Source organism: Ascaphus truei, chromosome 5 (assembly GCF_040206685.1).
Source record: "Ascaphus truei isolate aAscTru1 chromosome 5, aAscTru1.hap1, whole genome shotgun sequence".
Classification (NCBI taxonomy): domain Eukaryota; kingdom Metazoa; phylum Chordata; class Amphibia; order Anura; family Ascaphidae; genus Ascaphus; species Ascaphus truei.
This window is the reverse complement of record NC_134487.1, coordinates 171,835,752-171,855,594: the sequence shown is the minus strand read 5'-3', so window position 1 is coordinate 171,855,594 and position 19,843 is coordinate 171,835,752. Positions and strand designations below refer to the sequence as shown.

At 44.0% G+C, this 19,843-nt stretch overlaps 1 protein-coding gene across 6 annotated transcripts in view; it reads right to left on the bottom strand.

The window, feature by feature from the left end:
- Positions 1-19,843, bottom strand: part of LOC142495590 (glycerol-3-phosphate acyltransferase 2, mitochondrial-like) — a 54,456-nt gene that overhangs the window by 2,395 nt on the left and 32,218 nt on the right. For 5 of the 6 annotated variants that reach the window (XM_075601266.1, XM_075601268.1, XM_075601269.1 and 2 more), the window contains exons 9-19: positions 15,002-15,083; positions 13,164-13,373; positions 12,609-12,716; positions 12,129-12,214; positions 11,244-11,356; positions 8,560-8,630; positions 7,325-7,586; positions 6,820-6,953; positions 5,891-5,968; positions 5,423-5,548; positions 4,455-4,575 (exon numbers count right to left, since the gene is read on the bottom strand). In XM_075601266.1, coding sequence (XP_075457381.1) covers positions 4,455-4,575; positions 5,423-5,548; positions 5,891-5,968; positions 6,820-6,953; positions 7,325-7,586; positions 8,560-8,630; positions 11,244-11,356; positions 12,129-12,214; positions 12,609-12,716; positions 13,164-13,373; positions 15,002-15,083 — 1,391 coding nt within the window. The remainder of the gene's footprint in view (positions 1-4,454; positions 4,576-5,422; positions 5,549-5,890; positions 5,969-6,819; positions 6,954-7,324; positions 7,587-8,559; positions 8,631-11,243; positions 11,357-12,128; positions 12,215-12,608; positions 12,717-13,163; positions 13,374-15,001; positions 15,084-19,843) is intronic. The other variant, XM_075601271.1, reaches the window with a different exon arrangement.

Below are 19,843 nucleotides of genomic sequence, written 5' to 3'. Positions count from 1 at the left end.
TAGGGGGGCTTAGTGTGTGTGTATATTTAGGGAGGGGAGCTTATATTGTGTTTGTATTTGGAGAGGGGGGCTTAGTGTGCGTGTGTGAGGGGGGAGGGACAGGGTGAAAGGGGGGTGTTAGGGAAGGAATGAGTGACGGGGAGTGTAAGGGGGGTTGAGAGAGCGAGGTGGTGTGAAAAGGGGAGGGGGGAGTCGGTTCCCACAAGGCTGCTGACACGTGGGTGGGGGGCCCCGGTGGAAAGTTTAGTCCTGGGCCCCGGGAAAGCTGTCTGGGGCCCTGTCTGTAACCCCCTGAACCCTACAAAAAATCCATAACCCGAGACCCACCCTGCTCCCTAGCAAGTCAAAGAGAGGGCAACTTAACCTTAAAAGATTGACTCTGGCCTTTAGCATTGATATAAGTTAGTATGTTTGAATATCAAAAGGTGTTTTTTTTTTTCCCCCCTCTTAACTCTGTGCTGTTTATTGACCAACTGGAACAAGCTGATTTATTGGGGCGGGCGGAGGGTCATGTGACTGCTTTAGCTGTATAAAACTAATACCCCTCCTGCATTTTGAGGCATTTTAAAGTGAGCTTTTAAGTGAGAATATATAGTTAGACTATAGTTTGACTAGAGGTGACTGGGGACTGCATCCTTCTGCAAACTCTTCTGCACAAGGCAACAAACGGTGAGCTATTCTGACCACACTATGATCCCATGCTTGCTAACCTGCATATTTTAACCCCCCACCCCTTTACAATTTATTCACTGCAGCCTCTCCCAAAACTGACTGCACAATACACTGAAACCCTGAATTGACTCTAGCATTGCAATACAGCTAAAATTTTGACAAGGAACAGGCACACCCCTGCTGTTTAGTCTGCACACACTCACTCTGCTCAAAACAGCTCCATGCAGCACTGTCTAACTCTGGCATAATGAACCTGCTATGTATCTTAACTTTTTTCTTTCTCCTGGCCTCATGGAGATGTGACTCCCTCTATCCACTACAAACTCCTCCATCTGGCCCACACCCAACATCACCATACACCCTGGACTACTCAAAAGCCTTGCACTATCAACTGAATGTTGGTGGAGAACTCTAAAAAGCAGCACACCAACCACTGCTCACTCTAATGGCAAACACCACAAATTTACAACTTCCAAACAACTACCCAAATTCCTACTCGTACTGTTACTCTCTTTAGCAGATGATATTGAACCTAACCCAGGTCCTCCCATTTCAGCTCTGTCCCATGCCCCTGAGAATTCCAACTTTAAATTCCAAAAAGGGCTATCTGTCGCCCATATAAACATCCGGAGCCTGCTGCCCAAACTGGACGAACTAAGGGCATGGTGCCTTATGCATAAACCCAAAGCCATCGTTCTTACAGAAACATGGCTAACTCCTAAAACCCCTGATGCAAATATCGCCATTCAGGGATACTCCATTTTTAGGAGAGATAGGTCAAAGAGAGGAGGAGGGGTGTTATTTTATATTGCAGACACCTTACAATTTACACTGTTAAATTGCCCCCCAAGCCCACCCTCTTTTGAAATTCTAGTTGGCAAAATCTGACTCCCCTTTTCTAAGCCCATCTTGGTTGCTGGCATCTACCGCCCCCCTAAAGCACCTCTACAATCCCTGACTGATATCACCCAATTTCTTGGCTCCAATTCCTCTCTGAATGAGAAGAGTGAGCTGCTAGTTCTTGGGGATTTCAACTTCAATTGGCTTGACCCTAAAAACCACAAAATCCATATACAACTCAAGTCACTTAACCTATCACAACTCATTTCCCAACCCACACGGATAAACCTGAAATCGCATAACCATTCCTTGCTAGACTGGATTCTCGCCTCAAACCCCAGCAGAATCCAATCCTCTGGCATCCTTCCTGACATTTTCAGTGACCATGCAATAGTGTACTGTGTAAGGAAAATTAAACCGCCCCATTCAAGCCCTAAAGTTCTCACTAGAACATTTAAAAACTTTAACCCACAACAGTTTCTGGATGACCTTACCAACTGCCCATGGCACAGAATCGATTTAATTCCCAACCCTGATTCTGCGCTCGACTATTTCCAATCCGAGTTCTTAAAACTCTGCGATACCCATGCTCCACTACGCAAAATAAGGGTACGGGGGGCCCACCTTCCATGGGTTACAACTGACCTTATTGCACTCTACCAGCTCAGGGATACCTTGTGGAAAAGCTACAAAGTAACTGGCACTACCAAGGATCTCAATCACTACAGATGCATGCGGAATATGTGCACAAGGCAAACAAGGCATGCAAAAGCACAATATTACTCTGACAATCTCCACCAAAATACATCAAACCCAGCTAACTTCTGGCATGTTATCAACAATATATTCCAGCCTCCTAACCATCAACAACCAAGTAATATCACTAAGGGGGATATTACTCTGACAAACCCCACTGACATTGCAAATGCATTCAATGATTACTTTGTGGGGTGTGCCACTCCACAAATCTGAATCTCATCCTGGGAGTACACACATAGCCCCACCCCCTCCCAACACTGCCCACAATTTTCAATTTGGCCCAGTATCTGAAGAGGAGATTATACAAGCGCTCCTCAAACTACAACTAAGCAGCCAATGTGGACCTGACTTACTACAATCTAGGTTCCTACGACTTGGTGCCCCAGCCATTGCCAAACCAATTGCATCCATAGTCAACTCTATCCTGTCTACAGGCCATATCCCTAAGACCTGGAAAGCTGCCAGAGTTGTCCCAATCTACAAAAGTGGGGACAAAAACACTGTCTCAAACTACAGGCCAATCTCACTTCTCCTAATTCTATCCAAAGTCATGGAAAAATGTGTCCACTCCCAATTAAGCGATTTCCAATTAAGACAAATTTCCCTAGCCAATTCCAATCTGGGTTTCGTCCCAAACACTCCACGGTAACTACCCCGCTAAAAGTTTGCAATGAAATCCAGTGTGGAATGGAACGGGGACATCTCACAGGTGCAGTATTCCTAGATTTTGCAAAGGCTTTTGACACAGTTGATCATGCTATCCTGCTTAACAAACTCCAGAGCTCTGGAATAGGGAAGCATGCTTTAAACTGGTTTCAGTCCTACATATCAGGAAGATCCCAACATGTGTCCATCTCAGGCTCTAACTCCAACCCCTGGATATCACCTGTGGTGTCCCGCAAGGCTCTGTTCTGGGGGCCCTACTCTTCTCAGTGTTCATTAATGATCTTCCCACAGCTTGTATGGAAGCCTCAATACACATGTATGCAGACGACACAATCCTATATGCACACAGCCATAGCCTCTCTGACCTTCAACACATACTTCAGTCTGACTTTTTGAGACTCGAAAACTGGATTTCCCAAAACAAACTGTTTTTAAACACTGACAAGACTGTAACAATGGTATTTGGGACCAAGACTAAATTTGTAAAGCTTCCAGTGACTGAGCTCCTGATTAGAACCAACACTAACACCACCCTAACACATGTCACTAGTTTTAAATACCTGGGCTTATGGTTTGACTCCCACTTAACATTCGGAATGCACATTGATACCCTGACAACCAAGACCTATGCCAAACTGGGGGTACTTTACAGGAACAAATCCTCCCTAAGTCTCCTGGTCAGAAAGCGTATCGCACAACAGATGCTAATGCCAATTATTGACTATGGAGACATAGTATATGGCACGGCACCTCAAACCCACCTTAGCAAACTTGACACCCTCTACAATTCAATTTGTCGTTTTGTTCTCCAATGCAACTACAACACACATCACTGCGAAATGCTCAAAGAACTAGATTGGTCATCACTAGAGTCTAGGCGCAAAGTTCACCTTTCCTGTCTTGCCTTTAAATTCTTCATGGGCAAGCTACCCAGCTATCTGAACATGCTCCTCACCCCTACCACTTGCAGCACCTGAGATCTGACTCCAAAAGACTGTTCATGGTCCCAAGGCTCAACAAAGTATCCGGCCGTTCCTCCATCTCCTACCGTGCACCCCAAAACTTGAACAACCTACCAGAGACTCTCACATCCACCACCAGTTTAAGTTCTTTCAAATCTAAGGCTGTCTCACATTTTAATCTGGTCTGTAACTGTTTCATCCGCCCATAATATATATTTTCTTTAAATGTGCACGCAATGTTTGGAATATAATGTATACCCTGTTCATTAATGTAACTGTATTTGTAACCATGTATTATTTGTCTTACTCTGTGCCCAGGACATACTTGAAAACGAGAGGTAACTCTCAATGTATTACTTCCTGGTAAAATATTTTACAATTAAATAAATAAACCTGGCATTAGCAGAGTACAAGAACTGAAGAACCAACCTAATACATCTACAGGGTACAAACCAATCTGGCATTATAACCTGAGACATACACCTTAGCCATGGCCTGTTCCCTCCCCTCCTTGGTCCCCCACTGTGACTCCTGCACTCTCTCGTGCTCTCATACCTTGGCCACTGGCCCCGGGTTCCTGCAGAAAACAGGCTGCTCGCTCATACGTTCTCAGCACCGGGCACAAGAGGCGACACAGGAAAGGAAAGAAATCCAAGTGGTTGTCATCATGTCCCAGCTGTGAGGGGACAAAAAAAGTGAAAGACACATTGAAGTTACAGCACAGGCATTAAAGTAGCAAAATAATATATTTCTACTTATCACTGCAAAGTCCCTTTTGCGGTGGTTTTTGGCTAACTCGCCCTTTTTAAGTTCTGTAGTTGAATTCTGGGGGTACCAGCTGCTGAAACGTTGCCTCTGTGGGACATTAAAATGGTCACTGCCATTCACTCACATATATTTTTTAAATATCTTTTTGGAAAAGCTCTAAATTGATCAGAACAGTATGAACTAGCATGGTATGTTATGACGTCAATAGCGTTTTTCGGGGGAACTGCAGCTATAAAATTAGATTCTGATTTTAAAGAGCAAGTTACCCGCCGTGCCCGGTATTATCAAAACACACAAAATGCTGTAAAAAGTTACTTCAGGGGTGCGGCGCTTAGAGGCCATGCGCTCTTCCCCAAAACATTTAAATAAAATGCCGGGGAACCGAGCGAGGCCTCTATAAGTTCCCTTACCTTGACTTAGATGGCTTCGGGCGCCGTGAGGTAACGCGACATCACATGACCATGGCAAAGCGGCCTCGTGGTCACATGACCCTGCTGCGTCATTTGACGCTTGAGACAAGGTAAGGGGGGGACGTGAGCAGTGGAGGAAAGCAGGCAGGGGGGCACAGGGCAAAAAGGTTTGGTCTACTTGATGATACTCTGTTGTAGTGAACACACCACTGCGCATAATTCTGAAGCTCAAGAGCTCCCAATCTAAGTGTTGGGGACAAACAGTGGTCAAGGTTGGAATAGAGCCCCATACCTTGCGCAATCAAGACCAGAGCCTTAACCACTCCACCACTGCTCCTCACTTACCTTGTAGTAACGCTGAACTTCCTCCTCCATGCTGTCACTGTCACTAAGGTCGTCCGTTGCTTTCCAACACAGCCGTTCCACAAAGCGGCTCCTAACTATGTCACAAGCGATGGGAGCACTGGGGTCCTGAGAGAGGGAGATAGTATAGGATGTACCCTGTGAGCCAGCTGCAGGTACAGAGTCCCCTTAGGTAACCAAACACGGGACAGTGTTGTTATACCTCAAGCCCATCCATATATCTCCTAAAAGGTTCAGAACAAGTGAAGTTTCTTTACCCTCCCCCCCAGCCCCCATTTTATATGAATCATTTTCATTATTATGGCATTGCACTGAACGTAGATTTAAGTGACTTTGGTTCTAGGAAAGACTGACCCATTAACACATTACATTGATCACTGCCATTGGTGAATAATAAATGCCTTAATGATTGAATGGTAAGATTACCAAGCCCAGGTAGAGCTCTCTCACCTCATGCATAGAGAGTAGCCCACACCGAATCAGCTTGTCCAGAACATCCTGACACAAAGTGTCTAGAGACTGGCAGGGCTGAAACAGAGGCAGACAAAATAATGTTTGAGGGGTATAGGGAGGTCAGAGTCTGGAACCCCTCCCTCACAAGGGCTATTGGGTGCATGGACACCTTTAGGACTGGAGGAAGCAAGGTGAAATAACTTGCCCCTTATTACTGGACACAGCGTTCCATTCCCAAAGCTGGACTGGACACCAAGCCTGGACCTGTGTCTTTAGGGCTTCATGGTGCAGATTTAGAGTCTGTCAGCTCTAGGACTGGACATAAGATAAGGGTCCGCTGTATCGCAAGATTCGAATGTGCAGGGCCACAGAGCACGTCATTATAAGATTGCAGTTCCTGGCTGTCCTTATACAGAAACAAACAAAAAGAAACCCCAATGACTGCACTCGTGTTGCCAATGTTGAAATGATGATACGATTAAAATAATTATAATTCAAAAAGAGTATAATAAAATAATGTTGTATAGAGGGATATGGTAATTATGTCCACGACCATTCCCCCTCAGGGAATGGTCGTGGACATAATTACCATATCCCTCTACCACATTATTTTATTATACTCTTTGAATTAAAATTATTTTAATTGTATCATTTCAACATTGGCAACACGAGTGCAGTCATTGGGGTTTCTTTTTGTTTGTTTTAGTATTGTTACCCTTATGCCCATTTGCACCTTTTTGCCACTCCATACTACCCTACATACCCTACTGTATATCTATGTCGGCTGACGCAGGACTCTTTCCCATCTTCCCCCTTTTCCCTTGATCCTGTCCTTAGTCTGTTCTAACCTCTATGTCTGAACACAGGAGCACCCACACACACAACCACACACACTCACACAATACTGATGATATTGATAAATGTACCAGCTGGAGCAGAAGAGCTCTGGGGAGTAGGGACCAGAGAGACATCAGCTTGTCAATGAGCTCATTTTGTTCAAACAAGACCTCCACAGGACCCATGCTGGACATCTGAGAGAGCAGAGCGTAGACTGCACAGGCTGCAGGAAGAAGGGAGTCAGGAGAGGAACATAGGGGCAATATAAGAGAATATGATAAGATAGAGGCATGAACAAGGGGAGCAAGAGAAAAAGAGGTGCAGGAGAAGCTGTGAAACATGAGAGGGACAAAGACAAGCAAAACTAGAGAAGTAGAGGATACAATGAGGAAGAACAGGAGAGATGGGGAGTAATATGAAGAGGGAAAGAAGAAGACCACATGATTGAAGAGAGGGAAGACGAGAGGAGGAAGGTTGCGACGGTACAGGGGCTGGCATTTGAAAGGGAGGACCGGAAGAGAGGAGCTTAGTACCCTTCTAGTGTCAATTTCCCCACAGCCTGAAAGTACCCCCACAACAAACAAAAAAACTCGCCTCCCAGAGCTTCATACAGGAAGACTGGCAGCAGGGCGGCGCTCTGGTGACTCAGCTCCCTGACAGCCGCTTGTGATCTCCCACACAGCACACAGATGTCACCTGGAGGCACAGAGCGCAGGGACACGCTGCCCTGCAGCATCCGCAGGCTATGAAGAACCAAGTCCCAGCGCTGACCTGAGAATCCCACATCAAACCCGCGGAGGAGAATATCCTCCGTGAGCAAGGAGAAGTCACAGAGGAGGCGGGAGAGGGAGACCCCCTGTGAGAGAGGACATAGGGTGGAAAAAAACATGGTAGGAATTAAAATATTGATATTAAAAGATGCTTTTTTTTTTAATATATTACTGGAAGGGCAAAACTGTTTCTTCAAACACTCCCTTAAATCAGCAATCCCATCTGGGACTTTTTCATTCTCTTTCCATAATTGGAACCAGGTGTTAAATTGTGCTATATACTGTAAGTGCCGGGGACCCCGCCAGTTCCTAGGATAATAGTTGCTCGTCAAGCCAAATATGCTTTAAAGCAGCAATCCAAGAAAATTGCACATTTATTTTATTTTCCATAATTGGAATAAGGGGGCTGCACCATCCCATTGTCATTGCCGGGGATCCCCTGGTTATCGAGATATTAGTTGCCGCCGTCGGGCTTCCTGCTAAAAAGTAATACGGCCGTATAAGACCAGCGGGAAGCTGTAACGTCATTGGTTGCGGCTTCCTACTGGTCGACAGCGGCGGGCATGTTGGATTCTCCCAGTTGCGCTTGCCACTAATTCTGAAAACAGCACGGTTTTGCACAGAGAGCCCCTTCGTACCAATTATGTTTTGGGATTGATTTAAAGCAGGGGTGGGTAACTACAGTCCTCCAGGGCCACCAACAGGTTGTTTTCAGGATATCCCTGCTTCAGCAAAGGTCTTCGACTGAGCCACCTGTGTTGAAGCAGGGATATGAAAACCTGACCTGCTGGTGGCCCTTGAGGACTGGAGTTGCCCACCCCTGCTTTAAAGGATATTTGACTTGACAGCTTGGCGCCTCTCCGCTGAGCACAGTGCTACCGTATTACTCAATGACTTTCAGAGGTAATGCGGCATGGGACAGGTGGGATATATGATCACCAACTGCACTGGTTACAACTGTACAAACAAAATGACAAATTCACACCATTTCCCCAACAGTTGGAACTTCCTACTGGGCATGTCCATTCATAATAGAACCTCCCCCCCTGCAGTACTCACTTCTCTGTATCTGTGCAAGAGAAGAGCAGAGGTGATGTTTGAAGACATAACAGCGGAGCAAGAGACTGCACCTGCACGAACAGGGAAAGTGCACACATTGGGGTTACAAGGGAAGTCCCACCAAAGGTTTCTAAACAGCCGACAAGTCTCAGTCACAACAAAGCATTTCCACAGCACTTTAACGTGTACTTACGACCCACTGCATACACACACTCCCTAAAAAAAAATTGTGCACGTACGACCCACTGCATACACACACTCCCTAAAAAATAATTGTGCACGTCTATAGATCCCTTCTGCCTCCCAACACATCGATTAGATTGTAAGCTCTTTGAAACAGGGATTCCAATCCCCCAATATTTACATTCATGTATTACGTGCTGATCCCAAATTGTATAATGTAAAGTGTGGCGTACATTGGCTGGCTCTATATAAATATCGCTCTAAAAATAATGCTATGTAAATTATATACAATGAAATATAAATACAATACATTCATGTAACTTGCTTCCTTAGGATTTAATCAACCTGAAAGTACAATACAGTTTAATGAGGTGTTGCAGTCATAAATTTGCGAGTTAATCGCTAGCCTTGTGCTGTGTGATGTTTATGGGAGCAGGAATTCCCTTTTCCTTGTGTCTACAGTCAAATTTTATGTTCAAATTACCCGGTCTGTATTTGTAATTAACTTGTCCGTTAGTTTATATTGTAAAATGCGGCGTGGAACTGGATGGAATAGAAACAGAAAATATAAGAGGGGGAAACCAAAATCAATTATTTTAAATTGGGAATAAATAAAATAAAAAGCAAAAGCCAGCCACAAAAAAATATATAACATTTAAATTCAACGTTTTGGGCAACAAAACAAACCTCTTTCTTCTGTACTGTGACCCGAATATTCCACATACTATATCAAAATAAGTAATAACTATTCCACTCTTGTACCACAATTTACTCTGTATTAAAGCAGCTCTTCAGGTTGTTAATCACTGACTGTGCCTCTATTATCCTACCCAAAACAGCTACCTAAAGTGATGGAGCTGTGGCAAACTTATACTTGCAGACAGACATTATCTATGTGTTTAAAACGTATATAGCCCCACCTAGGGCCCAAAAGACCCGATGGCTTGAACATGTTTAACCCTTTCAGCCAAAGGGCCGAGTTAAATATGGGGCATTAACACATGAAGCATGTTTCCTGCACGGCATCGTGATGTGCCGACAAGGAGTTAGCAAAGGCAAAGCCCCCTCTCCTCCCTCATCGTCTTTATTGGCGCCAACACGGACTGTGTGACTAGAGGTTGACACTCCACCATTCAGATGCAACAATGAAAATAAGATTTGTCTTAATTTCCAGAGACCAAAATAGCCAAATGTTTGCTTTGCTTTGACATTACGTTGTTCTCACAATGGTTATTTTTTTTGTCCTCTCTTTGCAAGCTAGCAGGGATTGCCCCTTTAACGCTGCCCACAGACCTCACGTAAATGTGCCTCCTTTACATCACATTGCTGCACTTCTCCCTTTGTCCTAAACAGTCGTCACTTGAGCTGACAACAAAGGATCGCTTCAGCGGTGTGCGCAAATACCGGGAGTATCAGAGAGCGTAAAACGCTCGCAGACAAAAGATCGAACAATTTGTATTAATGAAGAGGAAAGGAGAGAATAAATTAATCTACAGCTCGCCTACAACATTATCTGGGGCGGAGTAACGGTGGCGGGGGGAGGAATGCAGAGGCTGTGAAGAGATGAAATACAAATGCAATTAACTCTTCAGCATAGGAAGAGTCTGAAACACGTTCAGGGGTTTATCAGAGGGCGGATACACATCACTTGGTCCTCTCGGCCTGCTCATTCTATCTGCTGTAAAAACCCACAAACCCGATTACATCCTTTGGGTTCTTTTATACAGTATTTAGCATTACTTTGTGTCTATTCCAAGCATGTGTTAATCCTCTTACTATATCAGGTTCTACCACCTCTGCTGGGCGGCTAGTCCATGAATCCACCACCATTTCCGTGTAGAAGGACTCCCCCCATCACAGTCTCCCTGAGCGTGACCTCTTGGTCTAGCACTTCTCTCTCTCAGAAACATGCTTCCCCTCCTGCATCTTGTTGAAACCGTTATTGTATTTAAACGTTTCTATCATGTCCCCCCTCTCCCTTCTATCCCCCAAGCTGTGCAGGGGTAGGGTGAGGTGGGGAGGGGTAGGGTGAGGTGGGTAGGGTGAGGTGGGTAGGGGTAGGGTGAGGTGGGGAGGGGAAGATCTGGAAACCTCATCACTTACCCAGGCAACTTAATATCCAAAAGCAGCCTCGACCTGCTCCGATACTCAACCTGTCACATGATAAGAACTGGCCCCTGAAGTGGGAGATCCCAATGCTATGTAAAATACTTGTGGTTTTTTTTTATTGGGTACATGCATCATTTATGAATGATTGCAAGTAGTGTGAGATCACTTTTTTTCACAACTAGAGAGCTTCTGCTTTTTTATTTACAAAAATAAGATTCCACTTTGGAAAGGAGAATCTATTTTTTTTTTTTAACAAGACACCTGGGAGTATCTTGAAATAATGTGTTCAATGTAACTGGTCCACAAGTTGAACCCTGGGAGGGGTTTGCTTTTGTTTGCCACCACCCTCTCCCCCAGATATCAGGAATGCCCAGTTACATCACCCTTCTTACCTTCCAAACAATGCAGGATAAAGCGGTCTACCTGGCTCTGCTCATCCTGACCCCTGCCAGCTGCTGTGCCTGGTTCCCCCCCCACTTCTTCCTCCACACTCTGCATCTTGCTCCTGGTAGGAGAGAGAACACACAGTCTTCGTAAAAATACCTTCTCCCTGAGCCTATGCTACAGTAAAGTAACGTAGGACCGATGCGAACCGATAGCAGTTGCATGTTTAATGTTGCAATACCACGTTGCCTACCAATAGAACAACAGTTTGTAAAAAAAAATGTATGGATGCAGAAATCTCACAGATATGTTGCAGTTTACTGGGAGATGTCCCCAGATTTTCCAAGGCACGTGGTCGGATATGGTGGCTGCAACTGTACCAATATAACTGGCTTCCAAAAAAAACATTTTGTTCAGGGTCTCTAAATGGGAGTGTTTTCTTTACCGTTATTTATCAGAGAGCCAATACCGATAAGGGGAAGGGGGAAAGAAAGGGGACTTTGCCTGCTCAAACTATTAAATACACATTAACATCAGATAAAAGGGAGCAGCCAGAGGAAATCAAAAAGTTTCAGCTCAGTGTTTACAAACGGACTTTAAAATATTTTTTTTAAAAAAAGGATCTACAATTGTCAGATTTGGGTAAAAAAGAGGAATGTCACCAAGATGTGACCCCTTACAAATACCACTGCAGTTCGTACATTTTGTTAGTGTTATTAGATCCCTTTGGTCCTTAGTGGGACTGACCCCTTAAACATGTCACTGCCATTAGTACACAGTGGTCATAGGAGGAACTGACCCTTTAGAGAGATGCTTAAAGTCTGTGCCTGGAGACAAGGCAATGTGACCCCCACATCTTCAAACCTTACCACACCCCAACGCCGTCCCATTACCTCGTGCCAAGGATATAGGGGAGCAGAGATTCCCGCAGAGACAGAGTAGGACCCAGACGCCTCCATATATAGTTGCTTGTGTATTCCTGCAAAGGAAAGATATAAGTACTGAGGTTCCAGCAAGTAATAATAATAATAATATTTGTTTGTTGTATAGTGCTGACAGCATGCACAGCACTGTACATAGAATGTTGCAGGCACAATGACCAATTTTCCTGAAGCACTTACAGTCTAATCTATCAACGCCCGAAGCACTGGGCGATAAAGTGGCTTTTCCAAGGTCATAAAGAGCTACTGGGCGTTATTCCTTTAACCCCCTTCAGTAACAGGGAGACCTGGAATGTGTAAGCATGAATGGGTTAAAAATTGCTTGGGCTCTACTGGGCTTGGCACAGTTCAGTTCATCTGGGCCTATATCGGCATAAAGTATTTCTCATCTCCCCAGAGGCACCACTGAGAGGGTGCGAAGGCACATCACACCTGAAGTGAAAATGGCTGAGCAAAATCCACACGTGCACAGCTCAGATGGCCGGTCCCGAGGCGGAGAGCAGAAAGGAGGGAATGCCACACACCAGAGATAGGAGCTTCCTGAGGGCGGAGGTTGGAGAAAGGGGGTCAGTGAGGGAGGCAGATGTCACACATCACGGTATGCAAACTAAGACTGTGTTTATAGTAGGTGCGCGTACGCGATGGAGCGCATGGCGTCACGCGCGCCTGTTGCTCGAGTGATCCCTGCACTGTGATCTGAGGCGTGGCTGTGACGTCACGAGGCTGGTTCGCCCTCATTGGCTGAACCACTCACGTGATGCGGCTGTCACACAAAAAGACAAAATAATTTGTCTTTTCAAAAAAACAGCCGCGCAGTCGCTCTTCATCGGTTGCGCGCACTATGGGCGGCCTCATAGTGGTCCTGCAATTTGTTTGCGACGCGCATGTCATTGCGCTCACTATTATTGCAGCCTAACTGTATCATTCCATTTCAGTACAATATAATAATGCAGGATAAAATAAAACAGAGGAATATGTTCTTCTCACCTCTCCTCTTGCACTACGAGTGTCGGGAGAGGAGTCGTAGGAAATCCCCACCGGCACAATAAGAATGTCAGAGACATCCCCGGACTGCAGTGCTTGGAACACCTGCCTGACCCACTTATTCCCAACGGGGGACAAGCAGCGAGAGCCGGGAGAGGAGGACTCTAGGAAGATAAGCAGGGAATGACCCTCAGCCAGGAACGTCCTAATGTACTGTGAGAGAGGAAGAGAATAGGGGGGTGTGAGAGGGGAGACTGGGGAGGCCAGGAGGAGAGGTGGTGGGAACAGAGAGAGGCAGACAGGTAGAAGCAGATAGACAAAGGTGTAACGGCAGAAACAGATAGGCTGGAAACTTCAGCAACATTGGCAGATTAAGAAAAAAGTGTGTGTGGCGAGCACACGTTAGAAGTTACATTTATTTCTGTTTTGGCACTTTCAAAACGGTTTAATTCCATTCAAATGATGAAAACCAAAGTACAAATTCATTTAAAAAAAATGCAATTATATATTTTTAACCCGCGTGATCGTCACACACCCCTTTTTTTTTTTTAGAAAAAAATTATGACATATATATATATATATATTCCACAGAAGCAGCCGGCACTCAACATGCAAGTAGAAAAAATTGGGTGCTTGTCCCATAAAGCAATAATAAACCATACGATACCGTTTGAAGCACGAGATCAGGAGACAGCACTCTGGTAAGTTTGATCACAAGTTTTTGTATTGAAAAAGACACATAAACCGACGTTTCGGTCCCCCAGTTGGACCTTTCACCACCTTGAGAAAGGTCCCACTGGGGGACCGAAAAAAAAAAAAAAATATATATATATATATATATATATATATATATGTCATGTGTGATATGTGAACACTGTTCAATTTTTTATGTATTTCATTTTAAATTATAATTGATTTGTTTCAGAGAGTGTGTGTGTGCGGGATGGTTGGCACACTGTCTCCCCCGCAGTGAGTAGGGCCAGGATCAGAATGAGGGAGCAGCACTTGTCACCTGCAGGTTAGCCCTGTAGTCGTGGTGCTCTGGCCAGCATATTTGGAAGCGGCATTGTTGTCCCTGAAAGCTGGTGATAGGCAGCCGGGGAGCTGGTCACAGGAAGTGGTACTGTGCTCTCTGGGAGCTGGCCACAGCCAGCGACATTATTATTCCTGCAGTGTCCTACGGCGTAATGAGTAGTGCGCATGTGTACCAATTGAATTTTTGCGCATGCGCTGAGGGGTAAGATTTTTGCGCATGCGCAATATTATTGAATTTTAAGTGCATGTGCACAGCCTTGAATTACCAGCGCATGCGCACAAACCCTGCCACTTTCGCGCTCGCAGTGTCCAGGAGAGCGAGAGGCTAAAATCTGTGGCACGAATGATAAGGCAGGGGAAGCGTGTCCACACTCCCGATCTCTATTTTGTTCGCCCAACACAGAGAAAGCTACTGAGAACTTGTGCCTCCCTTCTACAGTCCCACTCTGCACAAGCGCAGTATGCTACTTCCATTTCATAATAAGTCACAACTCAATCCATTTTACCCTGTGAGATTTTCCAATGCGCTACCGTCAGCTAAGAAGTTTCACTTCAAAGAGAGACCGTATCAGAGACAGAAAGATACGAGCAGAGAAAGAGGCACTGACACAATGGGACAGAAAGTGACAGGACAGAAAGTTACTGAAGAGAGTTACAGGACAAAGAGTTACTTACGTAGACAGATAGAGCGAAGCAGGACAGTGCAAGCAGATATGGCAATACTGGACAAATAGAAACCTTAGGAAAGAGGGGAATGTGACAGAAAGATAGATTGATACAAAGTCTTGTGCCGGTTTCATACATACTGCGGACAGAACAGCTGCACTGAGAGGCTCGGAGCCTCCGTCTGCAGGCAGGAACATGACTCCCAGACACTTCAGGACAGACCTAGGAATGGTCCAGACAGTTAGTTTGAAGATAGTTATGTTTGAAGCACTTCTCCCCATTGTGTACTACCTCTGTTATTTTATATGTATTACTGCTGTGAAGTGCTACTGCATGTGCTATACTAATAAGAATATACATACATGACACGGTCATCTCTTTATACCAGGCCTGCCCAACATACGGCCCGGGGGCCGCATGCATCTCTGTGCGGCCCGCGATGACTCCGGCTGGGCGCCAGTCGCAAAACCCCGCGGGACACGTGATCCCATGCTACAGCTGTGACAGACGGTTCTGGATGCTGTGAGAGAGACCATCTGAGGCCTGGAAGTGGCAGTGCGGCGTGTGGTAAACTCATGTATTGTACATGAAATGTCTATTACCAACTAATCTGATGTACGCAGATATTATACCCTAATCAATATACACCTATATTTTTACAAACTTCACTATGTGTGTTTGCGCTTTTGTCTTTTTGTGTTACAGTTGCCTAGGGGTTTTTCCCCTGTCCACATAGCTGCAGAGCACCCATCGAATTAGAGGTTGTATTTAGTTTTAAAATTGACACAATGGTGGTGAAGGGTTAAAACACTAGAAATAATAATTTGCGCACTTTTTTTGTTTTGTTCTGCTTTATAGCAATATATAACAAAATATAATGCCGCTCTCCACCAATACGGGATAGTGTAGAAGATAGGGTGCATACAGGATATGAAGATACATATACAGAGGGGGGTGGGGTACAGAGAGAGTAACCCCGCAAGAACCTATTTGCACTCGCTAATCTCAAATAAATGGTTAGGAAAAATGTAATCCTTGGGTGGAGCCCATACACCATTTAATAATACATATAAAACAATTTATTCAACATCTATGCAAAGACACTTAACGACTAATGGTTAAAAATAGATCAGGGGGTAGGTGGGGACAGAGGGTAACGTATAGGGTGCCTCCTATGTATATGTGTATATATATAGTAATATCACACAGGTATTTGTCTAGCACCAATGGACACGGATACTATACAAGCCTCCCAAATGTCTATATAGGTAGTCTATAGGCCTGCATTACCTTGAGAAAGCGCCAGGTGGCGTGAAACGTACGTCGGTTTCGTTTTTAGATGTCGCAACTATGACGTCATCAGGTGGCGCGGGGTCGGAGCTGTAACTGAGAGACGGAAATACCAGGTTGTATGCCTTCTCCCCAGCGGGATCACAATCTGGCGATCGAGCCTACTATAGGCTATTACTGAGACTGGGTTGTATGTTACATATCCTGGGTGACGCAGCTAGCTGCCTATACCCGCTGGAGTCGGTTTGTTTTCCCTGTCCCACATTACTAAACAGTTATTGTGTGTGATTGAGCCTACTGCAAGGGACATAACCGTACTGAATTTGTACCCCGTATACATGCTGTAGCAGATGGTATACTAACCAGGTGGGATACATTACTAAAACAGTTACTGTGTGCGATCGAGCATATTGTAAGCCCTCACTAAGATAGGGTTGTATACACTGGTTGACGCAGCAGGCTACTGACATCCGTTTGAATCGATCCTCTTTGCCAGCCATAGAATGTACTAAGTGATATATATATACACACGTGTCACAGTGCACAGGTTGAGGCAATAGACTACCTATATAGACATTTGGGAGGCTTGTATAGTATCCGTGTCCATTGGTGCTAGACAAATACCTGTGTGATATTACTATATATATACACATATACATAGGAGGCACCCTATACGTTACCCCTGGAAGTAGATGACATCACTTCCGGTGCAGTCGGAACGCAACTCGCGACACGCACGCCACAGAGGGGGGGAATCAGAGCCATCACCTATCCGGCTGCTGAAATCCACTGCGAGAGGTACCTTCAGCATTGGCCGGAACCCCTGGAAGCAGACGACATCACTTCCGGTGCCGGTGGAACGCTACCCGTGACACGCACGCCACAGAGGAGGGGAACCATCGCTACTACCTATCCGGCTGCTGAGATCCACTACGTGTGGTCTAAATGCTTTTAACCTTTTGAAACCATGTGAGTGTAACATTTCCCACTTACCTTTTAAAATCCTTTTGTATACAGTCTGCACTATGTCCAGTCTTCTTATTTAAGGTCTTTTGGAGTCTACATGGGGGCTGAAACTGAACTCCTGACCGCTGTGTGACATCTAGATTACCCAAAGATACCTTTATGTGCCCCTAATCCTCTCACGCTTGTGAGTACATTTATATTAGAACAGCCTTATTCATAAGTATCACATACAATATTGCACTATCAATATATTCTTTTACCTTCACATATCCTTGCGCTTCCTGGAGAATCATCGCCAGTATCTACCAAGAGGACAGACAGAGAAATCCTCACCGGGTTATAGCAGCATCAGTATATGTGTCTGTATAAGTATCACCTTTTGATTATTTAATCACTGTTTTACATTATATTTTTTCTTATTAGAAGTGTTTATATAAGTATCACTACTATCACTATTTTTAGCAAGATTTGATTTATTTATTTAGAGCGCCACTATTTGATAAGTTTCCTTTTCACATACCCTATACGTTACCCTCTGTCCCCACCTACCCCCTGATCTATTTTTAACCATTAGTCGTTAAGTGTCTTTGCATAGATGTTGAATAAATTGTTTTATATGTATTATTAAATGGTGTATGGCCTCCACCCAAGGATTAAATTTTTCCTAACCATTTATTTGAGATTAGCGAGTGCAAATAGGTTCTTGCGGGGTTACTCTCTCTGTACCCCACCCCCCTCTGTATCTGCTTTATAGCAAACAAGATCTTAAAATTATACACACAAATACATACAAATGTATATATGTATCAGTACCGTGTTAGTCATTCATTGTAACATCGCCGGAAGAAGAGATCAGTGTATCTCGAAAGCTCGCACAAATAGCATTTCGTTAGCCACAGAACGGTATCATCTATTTATTTTTTGATTATATATATATATATATATAACATACAGTGCTTACACTGCAGCAAGGGATTCTGGGAAATGACATGCAAATGAGCACACGGTGCTACCTTTTGTCTCAAGACCACATTACATGGAAAACCCTTCAGCCAATGTATGCTGCTTTAAACACAGCTTTTAAACATAGCTTGGGATGAGATGCTAAGCCAATAAACCCACTCACAGACTGTTTCGACCTTGTGGGTCTCATCAGAGAGTGTGTGTGTGTATATGTATGTATATATATACACATACACACACACACACACACACATACATTTATACACTTATTATTTGAGCAATTGGAGAAGGGCTTGCAACTGGAGTACCTGAAAGATCATTGGGAAGACCTTCATTCAGCAGTGGATCAACAAGGGCTGAAAATGATGATGAGTATATATAGAGGACTTTTTTTACTTACGATAAATTAATGTCTCCTTGTCTCTCCATGACAGTACTTCACCATAAGGTAATAGGTCACGCCCAGGTTGAGGTGCAGTAGGATGTTATTGGTTATAACTAAAGGTTACAATTTAACATAGACATTAGCAGTGTTCGACAAACCTATACATTTGCACGCCCCGGGCGAGTGGATTTAACATCGTGGCGAGCTCCTATTGGCCCAAGCAGCACACGTGTGAAACTAGGAGGCGAGTAGATTTTTTTTGTTTGGCGAGTAGATTATTTGGTGATTTGTCTACCACTGGACATTAGTAACTCAAGTTATATACACGGGTTCCATAATGAGTGCAAAATTGGAAAAGGAATTATTTTCCCTTTCCTGGGTTTGTTGTGTTTATGTATACATTTACTTAGCTCATACCACCCCTTCTCCATGAGTTTTAAAATATTGTGGAGCAACATTTTTTATATTTTAATATAGGATTGTTCTCAACAAGTAACAAAATCTAAGGAGCAATGTCTGACATTAAAAGCTGATTTTTTTATTGCAAACTGTCCTAAAATTGCATGCGATCGTATAACCGTGACACCACGCAGTGGATGAAAAACAGGAAAGGGTACCTGATGCGTTTTCAAAGAAGCATATGTAGCGTGTACACTCACTTTACGTACATACATATTTCCAATTGCACCACACCCCTGTGGACCAGGCTACAGGTTTAGCCTGTCAATCTCCAGGTCTCCAGCATTCTTGTCCTTCAAATTTCAGTCATTTGACATTTAGATATTATACCACACCATGCAGGAATTGAACCCTTGATGCTTCATATACCAGTCCACTGCTCTAAGAACTACACCACAGTGTGGATGGAAGGTTATCCTCTTTAAACAACCCTATGGTTGTTTGGAAGGTATATTCTCATCAGGTGATGGACTGCACTGTGCAGTATATGTTAAGTTTGTTTAAAGAGTGAGATTCATCACACCACCCTGTGGTGTAGCAGTTCGAGAATTGCACTCGCATATGAAGTATCAGGTGTTCAATTCCCACATGGTGTAGTATAATAATAATAAATATTATTATATTATATACTTTATATAATACACCATGCAGGAATTGTAAAAACAAGGAAATGTACATTAAATCTACAGTACATAATACATAGTAAGAAAAATCAACTGACATTAAAGATTTTCTTTCAATAAAGCCTACTATATTTATTTTGGTTACAAATGCGTTATTTACATCAGTTATGCACGTATATAATGATTGCAGTACAGTACATGCATCGATAAGTGGGAAAAAAGATAGTGCTTCACTTTAAGTACATTTTCACTTTACATACATGCTTCGGATCCATTGCGTATATTAATGCGGGGGG